This window comes from Prionailurus bengalensis, chromosome B1, assembly GCF_016509475.1.
Source record: "Prionailurus bengalensis isolate Pbe53 chromosome B1, Fcat_Pben_1.1_paternal_pri, whole genome shotgun sequence".
NCBI lineage: Eukaryota > Metazoa > Chordata > Mammalia > Carnivora > Felidae > Prionailurus > Prionailurus bengalensis.
The window spans coordinates 115,469,218-115,489,778 of record NC_057344.1 but is presented as its reverse complement, the minus strand read 5'-3'; the positions used below and the strand labels follow the sequence as shown (position 1 = coordinate 115,489,778).

General features: G+C 41.7%; 1 protein-coding gene across 4 annotated transcripts in view; it reads right to left on the bottom strand.

The window, feature by feature from the left end:
- LEF1 (lymphoid enhancer binding factor 1) overlaps positions 1 to 20,561 on the bottom strand; it is a 120,886-nt gene that overhangs the window by 11,624 nt on the left and 88,701 nt on the right. Inside the window, exons 5-11 of one of the 4 annotated variants that reach the window (XM_043570932.1) lie at positions 18,520 to 18,610; positions 16,850 to 16,933; positions 14,649 to 14,771; positions 13,445 to 13,607; positions 8,200 to 8,307; positions 3,149 to 3,197; positions 2,473 to 2,513 (exon numbers count right to left, since the gene is read on the bottom strand). In XM_043570932.1, the coding sequence (XP_043426867.1) occupies positions 2,479 to 2,513; positions 3,149 to 3,197; positions 8,200 to 8,307; positions 13,445 to 13,607; positions 14,649 to 14,771; positions 16,850 to 16,933; positions 18,520 to 18,610 (653 nt within the window). In that variant the 3' untranslated portion in view covers positions 2,473 to 2,478. The remainder of the gene's footprint in view (positions 1 to 2,472; positions 2,514 to 3,148; positions 3,198 to 8,199; positions 8,308 to 13,444; positions 13,608 to 14,648; positions 14,772 to 16,849; positions 16,934 to 18,519; positions 18,611 to 20,561) is intronic. The other 3 variants (XM_043570924.1, XM_043570946.1, XM_043570938.1) reach the window with 3 other exon arrangements.

Here is a 20,561-nt window from a genome sequence, read left to right as displayed (position 1 = left end):
GGGACTGGCCCAGCAACAAGAGAAACACTGGGGACTCTGATTAAGTGAAGGAAACCACCAACTGCAGCAGCCGCTGAGAAGTGGGGTTGGGGAGTGGGGGGGTAGGGGTAGGGGGCACTTTGCTTTTTTTTCTGGGCTAGAGTAGAAAGGACACTTTAACTTTTAGAAAAAATACGGAAGTGACCAGAAAGCACAATGATAGCTATGACATTAAAAAAGGATGTGCGAGATAAATTGTAGGACTCAAATATACTCCACCTAATCTAGTCTAAAATACTATATACCGTGTTAATCGTTAAGGACACAAAACCAAACTGTGAAGTATAGACACATATTTTTTGCATGATTTGTAACAGAAATGGCATTAAAGATTGTGGTGCAAACAGAAGATGGAGTGAATCAATGAATGTCAGTCCTCAGCACACTGCACTTGTGAGGGTTTTTCCATTAAGAAGCAGAGCATAGAAAGGCTGCTGTCCGTACCCAAGGGTTAGTGATTAAAAGGACAACGTTCTTTAAAAAGAAAAAAAAAAGAATGCAAAAATAAAGTACAAAAGCATGTGTACGTGCTTGCAACCAGAATACCTTTACTACGACACAGGGCCTGCGACTGTCCTCTCTGTGCTCTTAATGACCAAGCCGGGAGGCCAGCTCAGAAGAGGTTCCTCCATGAACAGCCATTAAGTGGAAGTAAACATGGACATCGTCTGTGATACTGGTTTTTGGGTCCCTTGGTTGGTCATCTATATGAAGGGCAGATCCTCTTTTCAATCAGGGAAAAGGCTGCCACTCAGTATTTAGAAGCATTTTGATATCATTAAACTATAATGATGGCATTGGAAGAACCTGGGGAATCTGAATAAAGATCATGAAAGTTTCACAGAGGAGAGGCCAACTGAGGTAGGTCTCAGTGAGGGGTAGAGGGAAGAAGGAAGGCATATATGATAAACAACCACAGGCCCTAGGTGCTCCTCCCGTTGTACAGTTGAAAAGAAAGACTGAAAAGCTCAAGTAGATTGCCCCGGCAAACAGCTGGCTGAAAATTTCTATTTGGCATCAAAATGTCTGTAACTTTCTTTGGGAAAGCCCACTGAAATTTCGGCACCAAAGTTAAGTTCTACAAGATGAAGCAGGGGGTCATCTGGTTCTAGCCAAGAACCAAATCTCTGCATGCTAACATCTCTCGTGAGAAACACTGCACACGTATCCGTTGCATGGCAGGGGAAAACAGGCTTTCCAAGCACAGGGACAGCATGTGCAGTGCCCGCAGTGTATGTGGGGAACTGCTAATAATCTCGTTTGAACTGAGCACAGGACTCATAAGGGCTAGGTTGCAGATGAGCAAGAGGGACCGCAGGGAAAACCCAGGACGGGGCAGAGTAAATAGATCCACGCTGAGTGGTTTGCACTTTGTCAAACAAAAAGCACTGACCATTTTTTAAGTGGGGAAGTGACACAATCAATTCGTGTTTTGGCAAACCCCCCCCGGGAGCAACACGGAAGATCAAGTGGCAGAAAGGAAGCCTGGAGGTGGGAAGATTTCTGCAAAGGCTATTCTAATAATCCAGACGGCAGGCTTGAGAACCTCAGCGAGGACTGCAGCCATGATGAGTTAAGAGGGAAGATTCAACACAGGCCAAAAATATCTGTAGGACCTGGGTGTGGGCTGCTGGAGAGGCAGCAGAATCAAACGTAGCTCCTCTGGGAAGAGCTGTCACTGGGAAAGAGGTCAATGCGCTATGAATTCAAAGGTCAGCTAAATTTTAAGGTTTACAAAGCCAGGTTCCCACCAGGGCTGGTGGCTCAATCGATCAAAAATATGGTCACTACAGTAAAAAGACAAAAACAAATCGACAACTAAACATTACCTATAAATACTTGACCAGGATCTAGCAATGGTTACCAACAGAGAAAAGAGCCTGAGAGCAGAATAGAGTTAATCGAGTCCCCATCCAGATTTTTAAATAACAGGGGGGAAAAAAATACATAAAGTCCCTCCTTCTCACTAAAAACAGATATATTACTTTTAAGTATCTATATATCATCTCAACTGAGAAGTCTCTACGGAGCAAAACCTTCCAGGTCCTGTGCCAGAACGGGTCTGGGTGCCCCACGTGCCACCCAGGGCTTTTCAGAGTAAGAGGGCGTTTTGCTTGCTGGTTCTGTGGTTTGTTTCTTAGAGCAGGCAGATTCGCCACTGGTGGTCAGTGCGGAATGGTGAAGAGTTAGGGGAAGGGGAAGAAAGATTAGAGGGGCAGAAGGGGAAGGAAGAAAGAGAGAAATGCATACCATATTGCAAAAACATAGCCGGTATAAAAACCATCAGATTTTTTTTAAGCGCTAATTTGATTTTGGTGGGGTTTCCTCTTTAAAGGAGCAGAGTTGAATGCATCAGTACGAGCAAGGAGATTCACAAGCAAGTGCCTCTGTTTATAACTAACGTCAGCAGTAGGACCAGAGAGTCGTTCTTACCATGTTTCAGATGTAGGCAGCTGTCATTCTGGGACCTGTACCTGCAGAAAATTGTGTCTTTAACAAATTTTTACTGAAGAGGTTTTTGTACATTCCAAATACGTAGTAGCTACAACATCAGGTGGGCTCGTTTGCTTTACTTTCTATGGTTCTTATACCAGCCATTTTTATTTGTGCAGTACAAGTAGTGGCCTTACTTTTAATGAAAGAAAAAGGGGAAATAAATAGGACCTCACTCACTGATGCCTTGAATGAATGTCCGGGAAAGATAAACCCTGCTGTCATCATGTTTTCTACTTTCAGAAAACCCAAACCACAGAAAAGGTAGCATATGATAAAATCAGGATAAAAAACTGTTATTGTAAGGAGTTGTGCAAATGGAAACACAGCAGAAGTGCTACGGAGGGTATAGACAATAAAAGCAAACACAAGACCAAACACCAACAGGATTCCAGGTGACAGGGTTTGGGGAAGGAATGTGTAGACGTACCTTCACGCACTCACATTGAAAAGAAAGGTCTTTTAAACATCTTTAAAGCATTTCAGGAAGGAAAGCAGAGTTTAAAACATCAGAGGTTACAGCTGCAGAACAAAAGCAGTGTGTCGAAGATGCCGACTACTTTCAAAGGTATTTGTCAGAAGCAGAGAATTGACTAGAAAGTCACATGGTGCCTACCTGATGTCGACTCCTGGAGTTTCTCTCTCTTCCTCTTCTTTTTCTTACCCTGGAAGAAGCCAGGCACATGGTCATGTTACACACTGGACTATGAACACATGGACGAACGGGATACAAACGTACAAAAGGCAAGAAGTCAACCAAGAAGGGTGCCTCATTCTCTCCCTTTCCCATCTACACCTAGACACACAGACCGAGAGAACGAGAGAAAACAAATCGTCACCTCTTTGTGACCTTTGTCCCTACAGCTTCTTATTGAGTATCCGTACTGACAGTGGAAGTGGTTTCCCAAAGCCACGCCAGGCTGAGGAGGTCCTAGGGCCGTGGCACCAGATACCCGTTCAAAGAAAGCCCACTTAAGGAGGTAGCCTATCACTGACCACCACGCTGGGAACCCACTTCTGGCAGTGTTCATGATCAATCTTCCTTCCGGTGAATTCTACCATGTAATTAAAAGTACATGACATTAGCTGAGGACCTCTTGTCCCCACGGCACAGGTATGACATGATCAAGGATAGTGGCAGCAAGGTAAGATAGAACCTGAGAAAATGGAAGGTAATTTCAAAGGCTGAATTTCTGGCAATCAAGGACCTTGTTTCCTAAAACAGACACGAAAACGTGCAATCTTAAATACATTTGCAAAATCACCTTCACAGATTTACAATTTTAAGTTCCATTTATACTGGTCTACTCTTGTTTTTCTTCATGATTTCCCCTAAAACATCATTGTAATAGGTAGGGCAGAGACACAGTATCTGTTTGATTTACGTGAACAGTAAATGGCCAACCTGGATTAGGATAGTACTTTCAAATAACTTTAACAGAACACATATCTCATCCAATATCTCTATCTTATGGCTGCCGTAATAATCACATGAACAAGGAACAAAACGTAAAACTCTAAGATTACACTGAACATACTATGTGTCTATATTTTTATGCATCTCAGGATAATTTTTCTTCGTGTCACATGACCTTGACCACTGAGGCTTTAGAGCTTAGTAAGGCTGACTCACACTGTCCTCACAAAGAGCAGATATTAGCGACCCTGGAAAATGGCATATCGGAAATAATGGAGTTCTCATTAACATTATTATTAAAGTACTCTGGGAAAAGGGGAGCAGACAGAGGGAGAGTATGCTTCTCACGGGCTTCCCTGGTCTTCATTTCAAACGGCGTTACTGTGGTTTTCAGAAGATGCTATGACGTTGCTTCATGTGTCAGGAACTTCCTCCTCCCTTTCTCCTCCTAGCTCCCGTTTGCCCTTTAACATCATCTCAAGTGCCAGCTCTTCCAGGAAGCTTCTCGGCTCCACCCCACCTCCCTGTCCCATCCGCCCCTCCCCTCCCCCCCCCGGCAGACCTCACCTCCTCCCAATGCCATAACTGGCTGTGTCCCTGAGCCCCCCTCCAGACGGCCCCTGGCTCCAGATCACAACCTGAGTGTGTCAGCCTCCTCTGCAGCCCTGTGTATGTCCAGCATGTGTGACTGTGGCCTGAGGTGGAGGACTGCCAATGCTTTGTGAAATAGCCTCTACTGTAGTCTAGGTATAAACCAGTGTTATGAGAGAACCAACATTTTATGGTAGACAAAAAGACCGGAGTAGTTTGGATGTACTCGTGTCAACTTACACAAAAAAACTCATTTGTGTGCGGTAAATATAAAAATATTTTTCATTAAAATATTTAATTATAGTTAATACTGGGATTATGAAGCATTACATTTAAAAGCTCTAATAATACAAATATCTGACTGAGCTCACCTAAGAAAATATGTGGGCTGCTGATTTATGAAGACTTCAGTTATAAAATCTATGATGCTGTAGAATAGAGCATTTTAATATTAAATAGTTGAGACATAATATTTAATGTGATCTCAGTAAGGATGAGGATGCATTCTGACACTAACCGCTACGATACAAGACATGTATCTTGTTTAGACTCCATTTCTATGTTGTTGTTTTAAGAATAATTAGCTAAAGTGCTATCATTTGATTGACTTCTGTTTGCCTTAGTAATTAATAGGCTTATTGTTATTGTTATAAAAAATGATGTAACAAAGCTGGGTTTTCCCTTCATTCCGGGGGATCCCACAATCAAGTTATGTGAAACAATTTCCTTTAAAAATTGTGCAGGAGAAAATCTTTAAAGGTAAATTCACATTACACTGGATTTCTTCAACACTACTTTCTTCTCATCTCTCCATATGGACAAAAGGAGAGAGAGCGAGAGGGACAGAGTATGTATGTGTTCATCTCTTTTTAAAGCTTTATCCTTTACCTAAGGGTCAGAAACAGAACCTTCACTCAAAGACATTCAACAAGCAGTGCTAAATGTATACAAATCCACAGCACAGCTCCTCCGTGGGTCACATCTGTCCAGAAAGATGCTAATTACTGCCCAGAAAACAGAAACATGGTTCAGGGGAGAGAACTCTTGCCCTAAAGCAGTCTTCTTAAGGCCCCGGAAAGACTGTGCCAGTCTGCTGCACAGAAGGCAAACTGCACAGATTCGGACAGTCCGGGAGGGCCGGGTAATAACCAGCAGCTTAGCCACTACCTGGCCCTGGACCAATGACTTAACCTGTCCGACCCCTCGATTTCCCTCATCTATGAAGTGCAATAACACTGTTTATCCCCCCGAATTATTATGAGGATTAGAAAACATCACAGAAGACACTTAAGACAGTTCTGGACAATAGGCACACGGCAGTTAGTACAACAACCAGACGGCAGCTCCCGAGGGTCCGATGAGCTGCTGCTTCCAAGTAACAAAGAGCATGGCCCCTCCTTTCTTCGTCATGGTCGCAGCCACCGTTCAAGCCCCACATCCCCACCAGCAGTGACTTTTTTCAGAGCACGTTGCAGGAAATAAATGTGTTCCCTAAGTCTTGGTGTCCCATTTTATGGGACGTATGACCTCAGACATGCAGCCAACAGGACCATCGCCCCCAAGACATGCAGCCAACAGGACCATCACACGTTAAATTAGATATCGATTAACGGCTTCACCTTCACTCTTTTTAGAAGGGACAATTCCTAGACCGAATATTAAAACTGTCCTAGCTGGCTTTTCTTTTTTTTTTTAATTTTTTTTTTTTAATGTTTGTTTATTTTTGAGAGAGAGGATAGAGCACAAGCCGGGGAGGGACAGAGACAGAGAGAAAGGGAGACACAGAATCCGAAGCAGGCTCCAGGCTCTGAGCTGTCAGCACAGAGCCCAATATGGGGCTCAAACTCATGAATGATGAGATCATGACCTGAACCAAAGTCAGACGCTTAACCGACTGAGCCACCCAGGCGCCCCCTGGCTGGCTTTTCTAATGCCAGGCTCACATGGAGCACGAAAGTGATCTATAAAATTTTAAATTAGGAGCTTAAATAATCAAAACTGTTCCCTTCCATAAAATATAAAACTGAAATATATAATTTATAATACACTTTCTCAGTAATAGTCTTTGCTATATCAAGACCACGTTAGTAAATTGTTCAAATTCTAAAGTAATAAAATAAAGTAAGGCCCTATAAATGGGGTATTTTTGGCCAATTAGTATAACTTAAAAAAATATAATACCTATTCCATCTGAATAAAATACATAATAGATATCAAGGTATGTTAAAGTGAAACAAAAAATTTTTTTATTTTTGAGACAGCGAGAGAGAAAGAGAGAGAGTGAGCATGAGCAGGGGAGGGGCAGAGAGAGAGGGAGACACAGAACCTGAAGCAGACTCCAGGCTCTGAGCTGTCAGCACAGACACCAACGCAGGGCTTGAACCCGTGAACCGTGAGATCATGACCTGAGCTGAAGTCAGACACTTATGGACTGAGCCACCCAGGCGCACCTCCCCGCCAAAATTTTTTTAATCCAGTTTTGATTAGCCTGTGGCAAAACAGTCACTTGAATATATTCTTTTTAAGAACTGTAAAATAATATCCTTTTGAAAAGAAATTTGACAGTAAGTGTCAAAGAGCCTTTAAAATATATTAACTCAACAATTGCACTACTGTGAATCTATCCTACAGAAATAGCAGCCCTAAACACAGAAAAAAAACTGTTATGCATGGATACCTTCATTGTAGGATTATTTCCAATCACCAAAAAAAAAAAAAAAAAAAGCAACCTAAATGTCTAAAAAACAGGAAAAAATCGTTAATTGTGATATTCACTCAAAATACTATATAGCCATTGAAATCAATATGTAGAAACACTATGCCATAACAGAAAAATGCTTATTATATATAAGAGCAAGCATGACACAAAAGTGTATGTTATACCCACACGTACTTCTATCCAAGTAAAAAAAAAACATATACGCAGAAAAAATACCTGGAAGATACCGTAACTAGTCATTACTAATGTTGCCTTTACACGAGGAGATTATGGGCTTTTTAAAAAAATCTTTTTCAACATTTAATGGGAAGGCTTTTCTGGATTAAAGTTTTACCTAAAAAAATGTACTATATAATCAAAAAAAACAAATCATGATCGCTCAAAGTTTGCAAATATATCCAGGAAATCTTTATTATAAAGTTCACTAACTTCCAAAAATAGGAAATAGTACCAGCAATACATATACAGCAGTCCCCGCCTGCCTGTAATTTTGCTTTGCATGGTTTCAGTGGCCCCAGTCAACCAGGGTCTGGAAGCAGAAGGTCTTCCTCCAGACATAGCGTCAGAGGGTCAACAGTAGCCCAACACAACATCACAGCCTAAGTCAGTCACCTCGCTTCATCCCATCACACAGGCATGTTGTCATCTCACATCATCACAAGGAGGGTGAGTGCGGTACAAGAAGATTTATTGCTAATCGCTCACTGTGCCTAATTTACAAACGGTATCATAGGTGTGTATGCACAGAAAAAAACGTATCTACAGGGTTCAGTACTATCCGTGGTTTTGGGCATCCACTGGGAGTCTTGAAACGTATCCCTGTGGGTAAGGGGCGATGGGGGGGCTACTGTAGTCTGAAACACATTTCCCTCACAAAAGTGGCCGAAAGAAAGAATGGGTGAGAGGAGAGAGCTGTTGGTAGGATGAAGAAGGAGCTTACATAATTGTCTCTTGCAGACCAGCCTGGATAGAGCTGCATATGTAGCTGTCTTTCCTTCCGTGCTAATTCATAATATTTAGCCTGCTCTTCACGGGAGAGGGCATGCCACTAAAACAAAAAGAAGAAGGGAAAAAAAATTAAATGAAAGTAAAATAGCAACAATACTATATATTTCATGTTTCAAACATTCAAGAATGAAGATAATAAGCACTTAGACTCTGATTTATTTTTAAATGGCAGAAGAGCAAGAGCGGCAGAAATCCACTTGGGAGTCTGGTGGCGAGAGTGAAACTCAAACTTTGCTCTCTCTATCCTGTTCTCCAGTATCACATGAAACACATCAAAGGCAATTAAAGAATCCGAAGTAAAATGATCTGTCACTCACCCTTTCTCGTTTCCAATATAAATTGGAGAGAACTTTCACTGGTGACCTCAACACCCAACTCAGCCCTTTCTCATAGTTTGTACCATATTCTGATATTTGAGACTGAGTACCATGTATTTATGCAAAATGTGATAAGTTCCAGATGTCTTTTCCACCCAGATGCATCATCACCTCACACGGACACTTCCCACTCTGTCATATGAAGAGTCTGAAACCTTCATCCTATGAGCCAGTCTACAAAGCAAGACCTCAAGTCAGTCTGTCTGATTCCCCTCACCCTCTCCTCATACTTGTAGAAATCCCACTGTCTAGAGGGAGCATGCGGACAACCCCGTACAACTGCACGTGTACTCCTTACGGCTATGGTTTTAGCTTCCTTCTGATGGGAAGCAAGGAGCGTTGTCCAGGGTTATTCTGCCATCTAGAAGCTGACCCTGTAGTATCTAGTTTAAAGAACGCAAGGGCTGATACCCTGCAAACTTTCCATGTCCCTTTTAATAATTGCCATAATTATGTATCACAGCAAAACAGCTTATGTAGGCAAGGCATCTGTTTGGGAATTTAAGTGGCTTATGTTTGCACACAACTTGCTCCAGGTCCCCTGGCAGGCAGTTTTCAAGTATTTTCCCCACTTCTTCAATGCCAGGATTTACCAGTGAGCCTTCTGGGAGGAACAGCTGGGCACTGGAGGGACCAACTGGCCAGGGGGGATGGCACAGAGGCACGGGAGAACAGACCTGACCCACACCACACACGCCCATGCTCTGGGTTAGCTCCCGCCTCCCCACTCCTGCTCACCCCCAGCTCTAGGGTGGTAGGAGATTCATTCTCATTCATGGCTGCCCTGCCTATTGATTTTAATTTCCCTGTCATAGTTTTAAAAAGTAAGAGAAAAGAAAGGTGTGGCTAAACTGGGGAAAGAATGGAGGAGTGAGGGAGAGAGGCAATGAGAGAGAAAGAGTTCTCCTGGAAGAGACTAAGTCCTCCTCAGTTTGGACCTGGCTCCTGCGATAAGGCTAGGCAGCGTTCCTCAAGGAACAAACACCTGCTGCTCCCATTTCTTAAAAGACCAGGAACCCAATCTCAAGAGCACTTCAAGCACCTTCTGCCACATCCCACCCACCTCCCACTCCAGCCTCCGGCACAGGCAGTGCCCAGGGGCAGGGCAGGGGATTCTGGCTCCTCTGGAACCAGTGCCTCTGTGCCTGGGCCTCTGCGTTGGATAGGCCAGACGGCTTATTTTTTAATTGCTTTAGAGGTGCCGAGTATCAAGTAGCTAAGAAGCATGACTCACAGCAGGACTTGGTCCAGCTTGAAGGCAAATCAGGTAGTATGTTTTTCTTTTAAAAAATGATGGGGGGGCGCCTGGGTGGCCAGTCGGTTAAGCGTCCGACTTCAGCCAGGTCACGATCTCGCGGTCCGTGAGTTCGAGCCCCACGTCAGGCTCTGGGCTGATGGCTCAGAGCCTGGAGCCTGTTTCCGATTCTGTGTCTCCCTCTCCCTCTGCCCCTCCCCCGTTCATGCTCTCTCTCTGTCCCAAAAATAAATAAACGTTGAAAAAAAAAAATTTTTTAAAAAAATGATGGGGGGGGGTGGGACAGGCACTGGGGAGGTGGCAAGAAAAAAAAAACACCTGAAAAAAGCTACGTGAGACACAGTTCTTTGCACTAGCAGAGTAAGCACAATTAGCAAAATCAAGCCAAAGAAGGAGGCATGTCTGGGGCAATAGTGTGAGTTTGAACCAGGCTTCTACCAACTGCTGGCTTTCCTAAGTCTGGAACACTGACCCAGTGCTAGAGACTTACACAGGAAGGGAAACCAAACTGGACACAGTGGAAAAGATCAGCCTTGACTGTTTGTTTGTTTTTGAGAAAAGACTAACCATCAATATCTACATAGTTCTGGTGCTAAATATGATTGGCAAAATGTTAACCAAAATGTTAACCAAAACGGAACAAACAGGGAGACAAAAAGGGGAAAAAAAAGTAAAAGCATGCTTTTTATAAATGCGTTTATTCATTTATGTGTGCTTTTAATGAGCACAAGTCAGAGTGCCCTTATACCAATGTAATATATATCAGTATAGTTTCACATAGTTTATGGCAGCTTTATAACTTGCTGAGAAAACCTGGAATAAGTTTTATAAAACTTCTCTCTCAAAATGCGTATGGAGGTTGGGTCTTCCACGAAATCAACCAGTTATTTTTCAGCTAAAACAGGACACAGGTTGACAAAACTGAGCAAAATGCAAGGAGAAAAAGCAGGCCACAAACTATATACTTGAATTTCCAATTGCTTTTAGTTCCCTGATATTTCTAATGCATAAAATCTACCCACATATAAAAGACCATTTACCAGAGTAAAATGGTGGGTAAAGCAATGATGTTAAGGCTTTATTAATGTAAACGAAAACAAAAAAATCTAGTACAAACTAGAAAGATAGTCTTTCTTTATAGGAATTTCTGCAACACAATGAGCTATAAAAATACTTTTCTATGTCTTACTTACTGAAAATCTGTAAGTTTTTTAATCTTTTAAAAAACCAAATTTCATTCTCAAGATGTTGTTGGGAAAATACTCATTTAACTTGGAAAAAAAAGTTTATAGTTCCAACATAAAAAAAAATTCTGACAATAAATTTGCAATAAATGGACTTCCTTTAACACCCTGGAAGGTCTGAAAAGGCTTATTTTAAATTAAGATTTGTACTATTATTTATAACATGAAAAAGAAAACCTTAATTGAAATGACTGAACATTTCTTCTTTGAGATATGTTGATGATGAATAAGAATCAAAAGATAAAATGTTCTAGGATGGATTTAAGTTCCACTTTTAAGAATTCTAATTATCTCAGTGTAAAACACATGATTTTAAAGCCAGGAACTTTAAAGAAACAGCGAGGACTACCCTGCCAGAGGGAAGTGATGAGAGGACAGAAAACCTGATCTTAATCAGAGATCTCAGAGACCTATAAATAGAAACAGGTGTCCAAATCAAAGACAGAGAGAGACCCCAAATGAGAACCATCCTTTAGGACACACGCTCTGATCTGGGGATCGTTAAGGGAGCTGAGAAAGTAGCAATTGTTGGAAACGTGTATTAAAAATAGGAAGCAAACCTCTGTATAATATCCTTACTTGCTCTCTTGAGCAGGAAAATAATTCCCACTGGAGGGCCAGGGGACCTTTAACTCAAAAAAGAAAAAAAGCTGAGAGTTTTATTCAAACTGAAAGAAGCACATCAACTCTTCTTTCCCTCCGGTTTCTTCTTTTAAAGGGTCAGGGGAATGGTCATCAGCCTTTAAGCTTTTAAGGTGAGGTTCCTCAAAGATGATGGGAATCATTTATCTGCTATGCTCTGGCTTGGGAAATCATTGTAATTATTGTTATTAAGTGTTTAAGAATCCACAGGGAGGGACAGTATTATACACAGGGCACCAAGAGAGCTATAATCTGCCACCACACCCTACCCCCTGAAACCCGGGTGTCCTGCAGATTGGAAATAACTGCATTTTTATTCTATCCAACAGGAATCAATAATGCAAGTAAGCTGGCTTCCCTCCGTCTGTTCAAATGGCCTGGAGACCTCCTGAATGTCTTACGTTACAAATGTTGAAGCTTATTAGGTTTGTATCAAACATGGCAAAAATCATCCACAACAACAGCTAAAACACCATCCTCTAAGTTTCACAAAGGTTGTCAGACCTTCTTTGCCTAAATGTTCATTTACAAATCATGAATTCCTTGAGAGGCTGCAAAAACCAAATACACGAGGTCGTGATTTAAGTAGCTATCACACATATATGAAGAGCATCAACAAATTAAAATGAAGCATTTCTAAAATTATAATTTTCCCACCATTCGTCAGATACCTAACGTTTTAAAACCATTTCAACCCTGAGAAAAGCACCTGGAAAGATTTACTAGCCTATGGGCCCGGTGGATGGAGAAAGAAAGTGTCCGTGCTAGTTGTAGCCTACTTCCTGGTATACAGGTGATCAGAAAGATATCTTGGCATGGGTAAAAGAAGGAACGAAAAGAAAAGGGACAATCCAGAAATCATGCACATATACACTTTAAGAACCAGAGAGCAATTTTTCTAGAATAAAGATTTCTCTGGCCCATATAAATTCTTCCAGTTAAAAGCTTCTGAGTAGAACAGATCCACTTCTGTCTTGGAAGGAGTGGCCACTTGCATTTGCCAGGGTTCTTCCAGAAGCTTGGCTGGTACTACATGGCCTTTCTATAGCTCCCTATGTGGGCTAAGTGCTTTCTTGCTTCAGACGGTTGTTCACACACCCGTCACTGCACCTGGGGAGGGTCCGTCCATCTCTCCCCACTAATCACTTGGTTAACTTCTACTCCTCATTCAGGTCTCAGTTTGAATACTATTTTCTTAGAGGGGCCCTTCCCTAGCTCCCTGTTACTCTTTCTCATAGTCTTACTCTTTACGTTCACAGTATTTATCACAATTTTAATTAACCACTGGGTAATTATCTAATATCTGCATCCTGTCACAAACCTTTAAGCTTCATGAAGACAAAGACCATATCTATTTTATCCAGCAATTATTATCTAATGCCTACCAGAGTACCTGGTACATGAAAGACACCCAATAAATGATAACAGGGGGAATGGTTAACATTTACGGGAGGTTTTCTATGTGCTAGGTACAATCTAAGTTGTTTACAATGCACTCTATCATTTAATTCTCCTAAAGATTATTAGCCTATCGTGTTCTCTCTGTTACTTCCCAAAGTGGCTGGTGATTATATAAATACATTCTATGACTACCTTTAAGGAAACAGTTCCAAGGTCACCATAAAAATTTACATATCCGCTCACCCCCAGACTACTTACCCTTCTGCCCAGAATCTGGTTGATAGCTGCACTTTCTTTTAGAGTACACTCAGCTACAACATTCGCTCTCATTTCTTTCATGTATAACATAAAAGCGTTCAGAGGCTTCTTAATGTGAGGTCTTTTTGGCTCCTGTTCCTTTCTCTGTTCATGCTGAGGCTTCCTAAAAGGTGGTTGGGATGGTGTGGGGGCAGGGGGTGGGGAGGGACAGCGGAAGGAAGAGATGGGAGGAGAGAAGCAGAGCACCTGTTCATGTCACCAGTCAAAGCCAGGCCAGGGATAACCCTCTAGAAGGGTTGTCAGAACAGCATTCACTTAGAAGAACAACTCATTGGGAGTAAGGATCCTTTGGTTTGAGAAAGTTTACCTATAGTTATGGAAGTGTTTGACACAAAATGTAAAAGGGTTTGTGAAGATGCTCCATCTAGGACCCTGAGGCTGAGCTCCTTGGTTATCTCAGGAAAAGCTGAACACATAGTATGGGTAGTTATTCCTCTTTCAGAATTGAGGTTCTTAACTTTTTTAGGTCAAGGGCCCCTTTGAGAAGCTAATGAAACTCTAGACTCACTCCCCCAAACAAATGCGTGTTGGCTTTGCCTACATGTGCAGGGGTTTTATGGACTATCCTATGCACCCTGCCACCCCAACCTCCCATCCTAGTCTACAAATCCTAGATTAAGAAACTCATTCACTAATCTCTTCAGGGAATTTAGTCTTGCTCTAACAGCCTGGGACAAACCCTGGCCCAACTGGGGGATCCTAGGCTTGGTTGTCCCTTTCCCTTGAATTCTGTGCTTTCGAAGCCTCAAGCAGGGTGAAGTGCGTGTCCAGAAGGAAATACGTGGAACTTTCCGGTCTACTTCCCTCTGGTACCATCAGGTGCTCCCCAACAATCAGAACCCAATTTAAAACCTGGTAGTAGCTTTAGCAGCTCAAGATTATTCAATGCCCACACTCTGAAGATTACTCTGTTTTGGTGAGATTCCCTTGATCTTCTGGGGTCTGTGCTCCTTTCCAATCTTAAAATCAGCACAGTGAGAATCAAGCTGCCTAAACTCCTCAGGGGCAGAACTTTCAAGGCAGAGCTACACTGATTTTCATACTAAAAGAGAGGGGGTGATATTCAACGGTAGCAGGAAGAAATTGTGTTTAAATCCTCATGGTATCTTAAGGCATTCATAGGTGAAATCAGATGTGTACTCACACGTGCATTAGGTCACTGTCAGTATGGGGATGTTCCTGTTTGACCTGAGGCGTTACGATAGCTGGATGAGGGATGCCAGTTGTGTGGGGACCAGGAGGACCAGGAATCATATGATGGGAAAACCTAAAAGAAGGAAAGGAAAGAAAGCATATGTACTAGTGGCTGTTGTAGCAAAAGGAGGCAGAACCCTGAAACATTCTACTAACTGCTAATGACTGAGAGTGAAAACACATTTTTATACACAGGAATATTAACTATGAATTAGAGTGGGCCAATAATTAATTTCTTTCTGTATTCAGGTGGAAAATATTTATACTTATTCCTCACATAACAGGGGTTTTTGTTGTTGTTGTTGTTTTGTTTTTTCAAACTAATAGAATCTGACATTTTTCCTGGGAGGGCTCTAGGTCCTAGAATTTAAAAAAAAAAAAAAAAAAGAGTGACTTTTCTTGCAAAGCAGTTTTTAAAGAAGGATTCCAGTTTAGTGTAATTGCTGGAAATATAACACTTTATTAGGATTTAGCTTTTTAAATTATTTTTAGATAATAGCTAAAGACACCACATTAAAATATCTCTGCGTACATTCCTAAGCAAACCACCACATTAAATAAATCTTCTCATATTGTTGGCTTCTTTATTGATAGTAGGAGACAATGAGAAAACAAGGGACTGGAAGGGTTTTTGTTTTTTTAAAGCCCCCAATTTAATAAAGTTGCCATCAACATCATTGAAAACCATCTTTTACACAGAAAGTAATGTTTGAGAGATCTAGCCTTATGGAAAATTGATAATAAAATTAAGGGGGAGGATACAGTTCTGCACCAGGTAAAAACTACACATGCTAAAGGCTTTTCTCCCTAGTATGCTAAAGAGCATAAAAAAATTTTTTTTTTTTTTAAATATCCACCACCACACAAGCCAAAGGAGGGTAACTGCCATGCAAGAAAAATAAAAGAGAGTACTTTCAATAAACGCTTTGGATAAATTTGAACATCCTGTCGAAACTTTTGCTTTTCAAACTGCTTTAAAGTAAACATTTAATTCAACAAGAACAATGTTCTCAGAACTTTTATCACATCCAGCACAATCAATTCCTTCATCTGGGAGGGAAAGAAGGCACTCCACTTGGATCAGAAACAAATTTTTAAAAATTAAGGAGGCATGGGAAAAATACAAATATTTGATTAAATAATGATGCTCTGCTACTTGGATCGTTTGCAAAGATACATGATGCTGGTTATTTGCATGGGAGAAAATCCTGTCATCACAGAGTTCTTACGATGTTAAAAGGGGTAAAAATATATTTGGGGGAATGGTATTAACTTCATGCCCTCCCAACAAGCTAGATTTCCAAGTTGCTGAGCAAATAATGATTTTTTTAAAAAGCTGAAATCCACCCCAGAACTTGCGAAGTTCATACCTATGTAAGTAAAGATTCACGACCAGTTAGCAGCCCAACAGTTTGACTTCCAGCCCAGTACGGCTAGCTCCCCTGGACAAGCCACAGTGAACACACAGATGGTGCACAACAAGTGTGTGTGTACATCAAGCACAGGGCACAGACGCCATCCTCTCCAGAAGCAGAAGCATTACACAGAGCAGTGTGGCATGGCAGATCTCACAGAGCTTCGCTTGAACTAACATGTCCACACAGGGCCTGATTCACACACTAGGACACACACCCCGGATGGCCTGACAGCTCATAAGCGCCATTCATTCTCTTCTAACAGCCTTGGTCCAGGAAGGCTCTAGACTACCTGGGCATTTTCAAACACTGTCGCATTAAGCTGCTACAACTTTCCTCCAAGAAAGCAAATTACAGAACTCAGACCAAACCAGTCTTTATCCTTCCCCCTTCCCCCACTCCCGGAATATTTTGAATCAAACAAGCTCTTCTTATAATGTCTGCTTTCAGGACATTTCACATCCCACAGTCAGGAGGCAGTGAATTCTTTGGGACACACAGTGTGGTGTGGCCGAGTCCATCTCCCTGAGGGGTGTGGCTGTGCTGGTGGGGTGCAGCGTTTGGCTCCTACCCAGGAGTCTCTGCGACATCTAGTGTGGGAGCCAGGCACACTGCACAGACAGACACGTGGCTGAGGTATGCACCCTCCTAGCCAACCGAGAGGCAAGCAGAGGCGCACACAATGCAAGCGCAGGAAGAGCAACTTGTCCTGGGCCCAGTTTCCGCCTCCACCTACCTGGACATGGAAGTGTCGACTGACAGTGAGGATGGGTAGGGTTGCCTGAATCCTCCCGTGATGGGATATACAGGCTGACCTTGCCTGAGGTCACAGAAGAAAGGAACCCATCAATGACAAAACACGAGTTACCAACCAGCAATAAGAGTTTGACGAGGGGAGAAGAGGGAGGGCTTCAAAAGAACTGTGTTGGGGTATTACAGACCACGGCATTTCTTCAGTTATCCAATGGCTTCCCTTCTTAACCTCCACCTGATCAAAGCATCATTTACCTTGAAGAGCTCCCACCCTCAACTTTAAAAACAAACCAGCCCATGAATTACCCTTCACCCCTTTCTCTCTCCCAGCCCCACTGATGCTCTGAACAAAACGGGCATGTAACAAATGTTTACGGAGTGTAACGGAACTGTGAGAATGGGGAGTACTCCTTTCAGAGTTTTGAGAACTTCAGGGAAGGAACGAGGGAAGGGAATGAAATTGATATAAAAATGAATAAACATTTTAAAAGCATTACACTCCCCCTACACTTTCGTATACGCATGCTACAGTCAAGAAATAAAAGACCAATTAATTGGAATTATTCCCTCTCCACTGTGAGAATTCCATCTCTCTTGTTTTTTCCCACATCTCACATTTCTCATTTACACCATCTGTATTTCCAGCTACCACTCAGCACAGGATTATTGCCACTAAGTAGTAAGTTCAGACAGAATAGTTGATGTAGGTTTGAAGGTGTATGCATAATCAGTTAAACAGTTACTGACTGAGAGATTTAGTGCTAAATAGAGACAGACAGACAGACAGCTGGAATTTCCATGGCAGGATGACACCTTCTTGCTGAAGAAGAGAACATAAGGGTGTCGAGGTAGGGAGACTGGGGCAAGGATAGGGGGCCTTGGGGATAGAGGACCAGATCAAGAAAGGAGAGGGTCCATTTCCTAAAGCTGGCACAGTGTTTCTGTGGAGAGAGCCGTGGGGAGAGGATAAATGAAGAAAGGGTGGGGGGAAGCTGTGTGCTAATAGTAAGATGATAAAAATAGGCTACACTAAGCCTTTCTTCCAAAAATCTATTTCCTCTCCTTTACCTTTATAATTTAAAAATTTTTGAAAACAGCAGTAAGAATTTTTTTAGACATAAACAAGAAAACAGAAAGTGTTTGCATTCTGAAAAAAGAAAGTCCAAACATCAGTTTTTCACTTGTCTGAACTCAAACTGGTGCTTACTTTATTAACATTCAAACGATGCTTTTGTAGTTTTGAATTTCTAGTTATTTGTCATTTACTTCACCTGCTCATTTTATAAGAAATGTGTCTAAGTTTGTTTCAAAAATAAGTTGTTCATAAAAAACTAGACAAGAAAAACCACACTGAGCACTCTGTACAGGCATAGCAAGTGCCCAAAGCCACAAATTGAATCCATAAACCTACAAGCTTCAAAGCAAATGCTACATAGTCATTTTCTACACATATTAGCAAAGGCATTCAATCCATTTCAAAGTCTGTATGTTTTTCAATCTTTCAAATTGAAATGAAATAAAGTTCGCACCTTGCTTGTTGATGTGAAATTTCTTCAACTCTGCAAGTGTTATCATTCATAAAGCTAATTTCCATGAATGGAAAGAAAAACATGTGTTCAAATGCCTGACTGAAGGTTGCAGGAAGGATCTTACCAGCCAAGAGGTGGGGTAATCTGTCCAACACCACCTGGAGACAGAGGATAAAAGGTAGGGATCTCAGGAGCTGGAGGATGTCTGGACATGCCTGTTCAAAAGAACAATGAAGGAGTAGAGTTTTCAGATTCACAGAACATTTGACTATAAGGATAACAGAAAAGCAATAAAGTACGTTATGCCATTAATACTTAAGGTCTAGCACCAAACAATGTTTACCGGATGCATTTAACTGAAGTCTGTCTGTTAGCTTTTCTCAAGATTTCAAAATGTGAGAAATCACATCGTAAGATAGGACATCCTGAGGAACTCTTGAAAGAGTAAGTATGCTCTGTGTGACCATAATGAGATTTTCAAATTTTTTAGTTTGCCCTCATTATTTCACTTTGGTTAGGAAAATGGTAGACAATTGTTTTTGTGTAGAATGGAAAATGACAGCCTTCCTAAGTAGATGGCCTGCCATGACGCTCAAGGATTAGGTAAATTGCCACTTTCACATTTCCATTGGCTCCCTTACGGACACATAGATTTGGGAAATGTGATACCTCGGAGGATCAAAGATTAATTAGGAATCATCTTCAGCCCCATAATGGTCACACTTGATATGATTCATTTGGTCTCTGCCACTTCAGCTCCAACTAAGCTCTTCATCAAGTTGAGTCCTCTGGGCTCCAAGGTCAAGCTGTTCTGGATTAGTTGTATTCCACAGAAAATGAGAATGCCACCAAATTGTTTCTTGAGCTCACAGTCCCTGGGGTACACTGCCCTATAACTGTAAAAACCACCTAAAGATTATACCTAATCCCAGTCCCAAATGACATCTCTTTGTTTATATTCTACCTTGGGTGTAGAAAAGAAGGGATACATGCATAAAAATGCAAAACATAAAAACCTAAGATTCGGTGCATTTTGGGGAAAGTGATTCTGATTAGGAAAAAAGCCACAAAAGTTTCTTTATATAGTTCATCTGGCCTAAAAAGCCCACTTCCATATATAAGCACACGTTTCCACATTTAACACCCAGATATGCATTCAACGGTTATGTTCAGACCAACATGTGAAATTAGGTGAGCACATGAAAGATGCTCTTTAATTATTCTGTTTTTACTGTTTAAAATGCCTATGAGTTTCATTTGGGTCTTAAAAGATATTTAAGGTCTTGAACATATGGGAATGACTTAAGTGTTGCCTTCAAAGTGGATGTTAATTTGACTCTGAAGTTAGGATAAACTATTTCTCAACTCTCATAGGAAGCAAGTAGGAAGAAGGTTTTTAATCCCTCAACAGCTTACATGAGATTATCTCATTTTTGCTGTTTTTAAAAGATTGTCTCAAATCCCTCCCCTTTTTGGCTAGAAATACCACTGCTTATGGGTCACAGTGGACCCCAAATTTCATATTCTGGGATTTTTTTTTTCTTAGGCCTGAGGAAGTTCAGGCAGTGGGGTGAATCTAAGGGAGCCTACAGTGATGATTCATGACATGGGATTCACTGGGGAGTTTCTCCAACATGCTGCCCCCCACCCCCGAGATCCAGAAACCTCCCCAGATATTAGGGTCTGCAGCAGGACTGCTCAGTTTAAAAAGAAAAATCAGACTAACTCACAAGAGCTCTGGAACCTTCGTGGAAATTTGAGCTTGAAAATCATGACTAGAGGTTACAGACTATCAGAATTGTCCACTTTAATCCTTTGTTTTGCAAATGGGGAAACCAAGGTGTGGGATGATTAAGTGACTGTTTAGGCATCCGGTTAAGTACCTACAAAATATGTATTGTCCTGGACTTTTACCCCTGGGACACAGCCATGCGTAACTTGCTGATGTCATCACACATCTAAGAAGACAAGCCTAAACCCTGCTCTCCGCTCTCGTCCACGTTTCAGGCACACTTAGAATGCTGCATCAGTGATTCTGTAGTACCAGGAGTGATGCAAACGAACACAATGCAAACTAGGTTGATTTGGTTTTACTGCTCCAAGGAGAAAGGGGGAAACCACCATTTACTTAGCACTTGCTACCTGCTAGTTCCTATGCTGGGTATT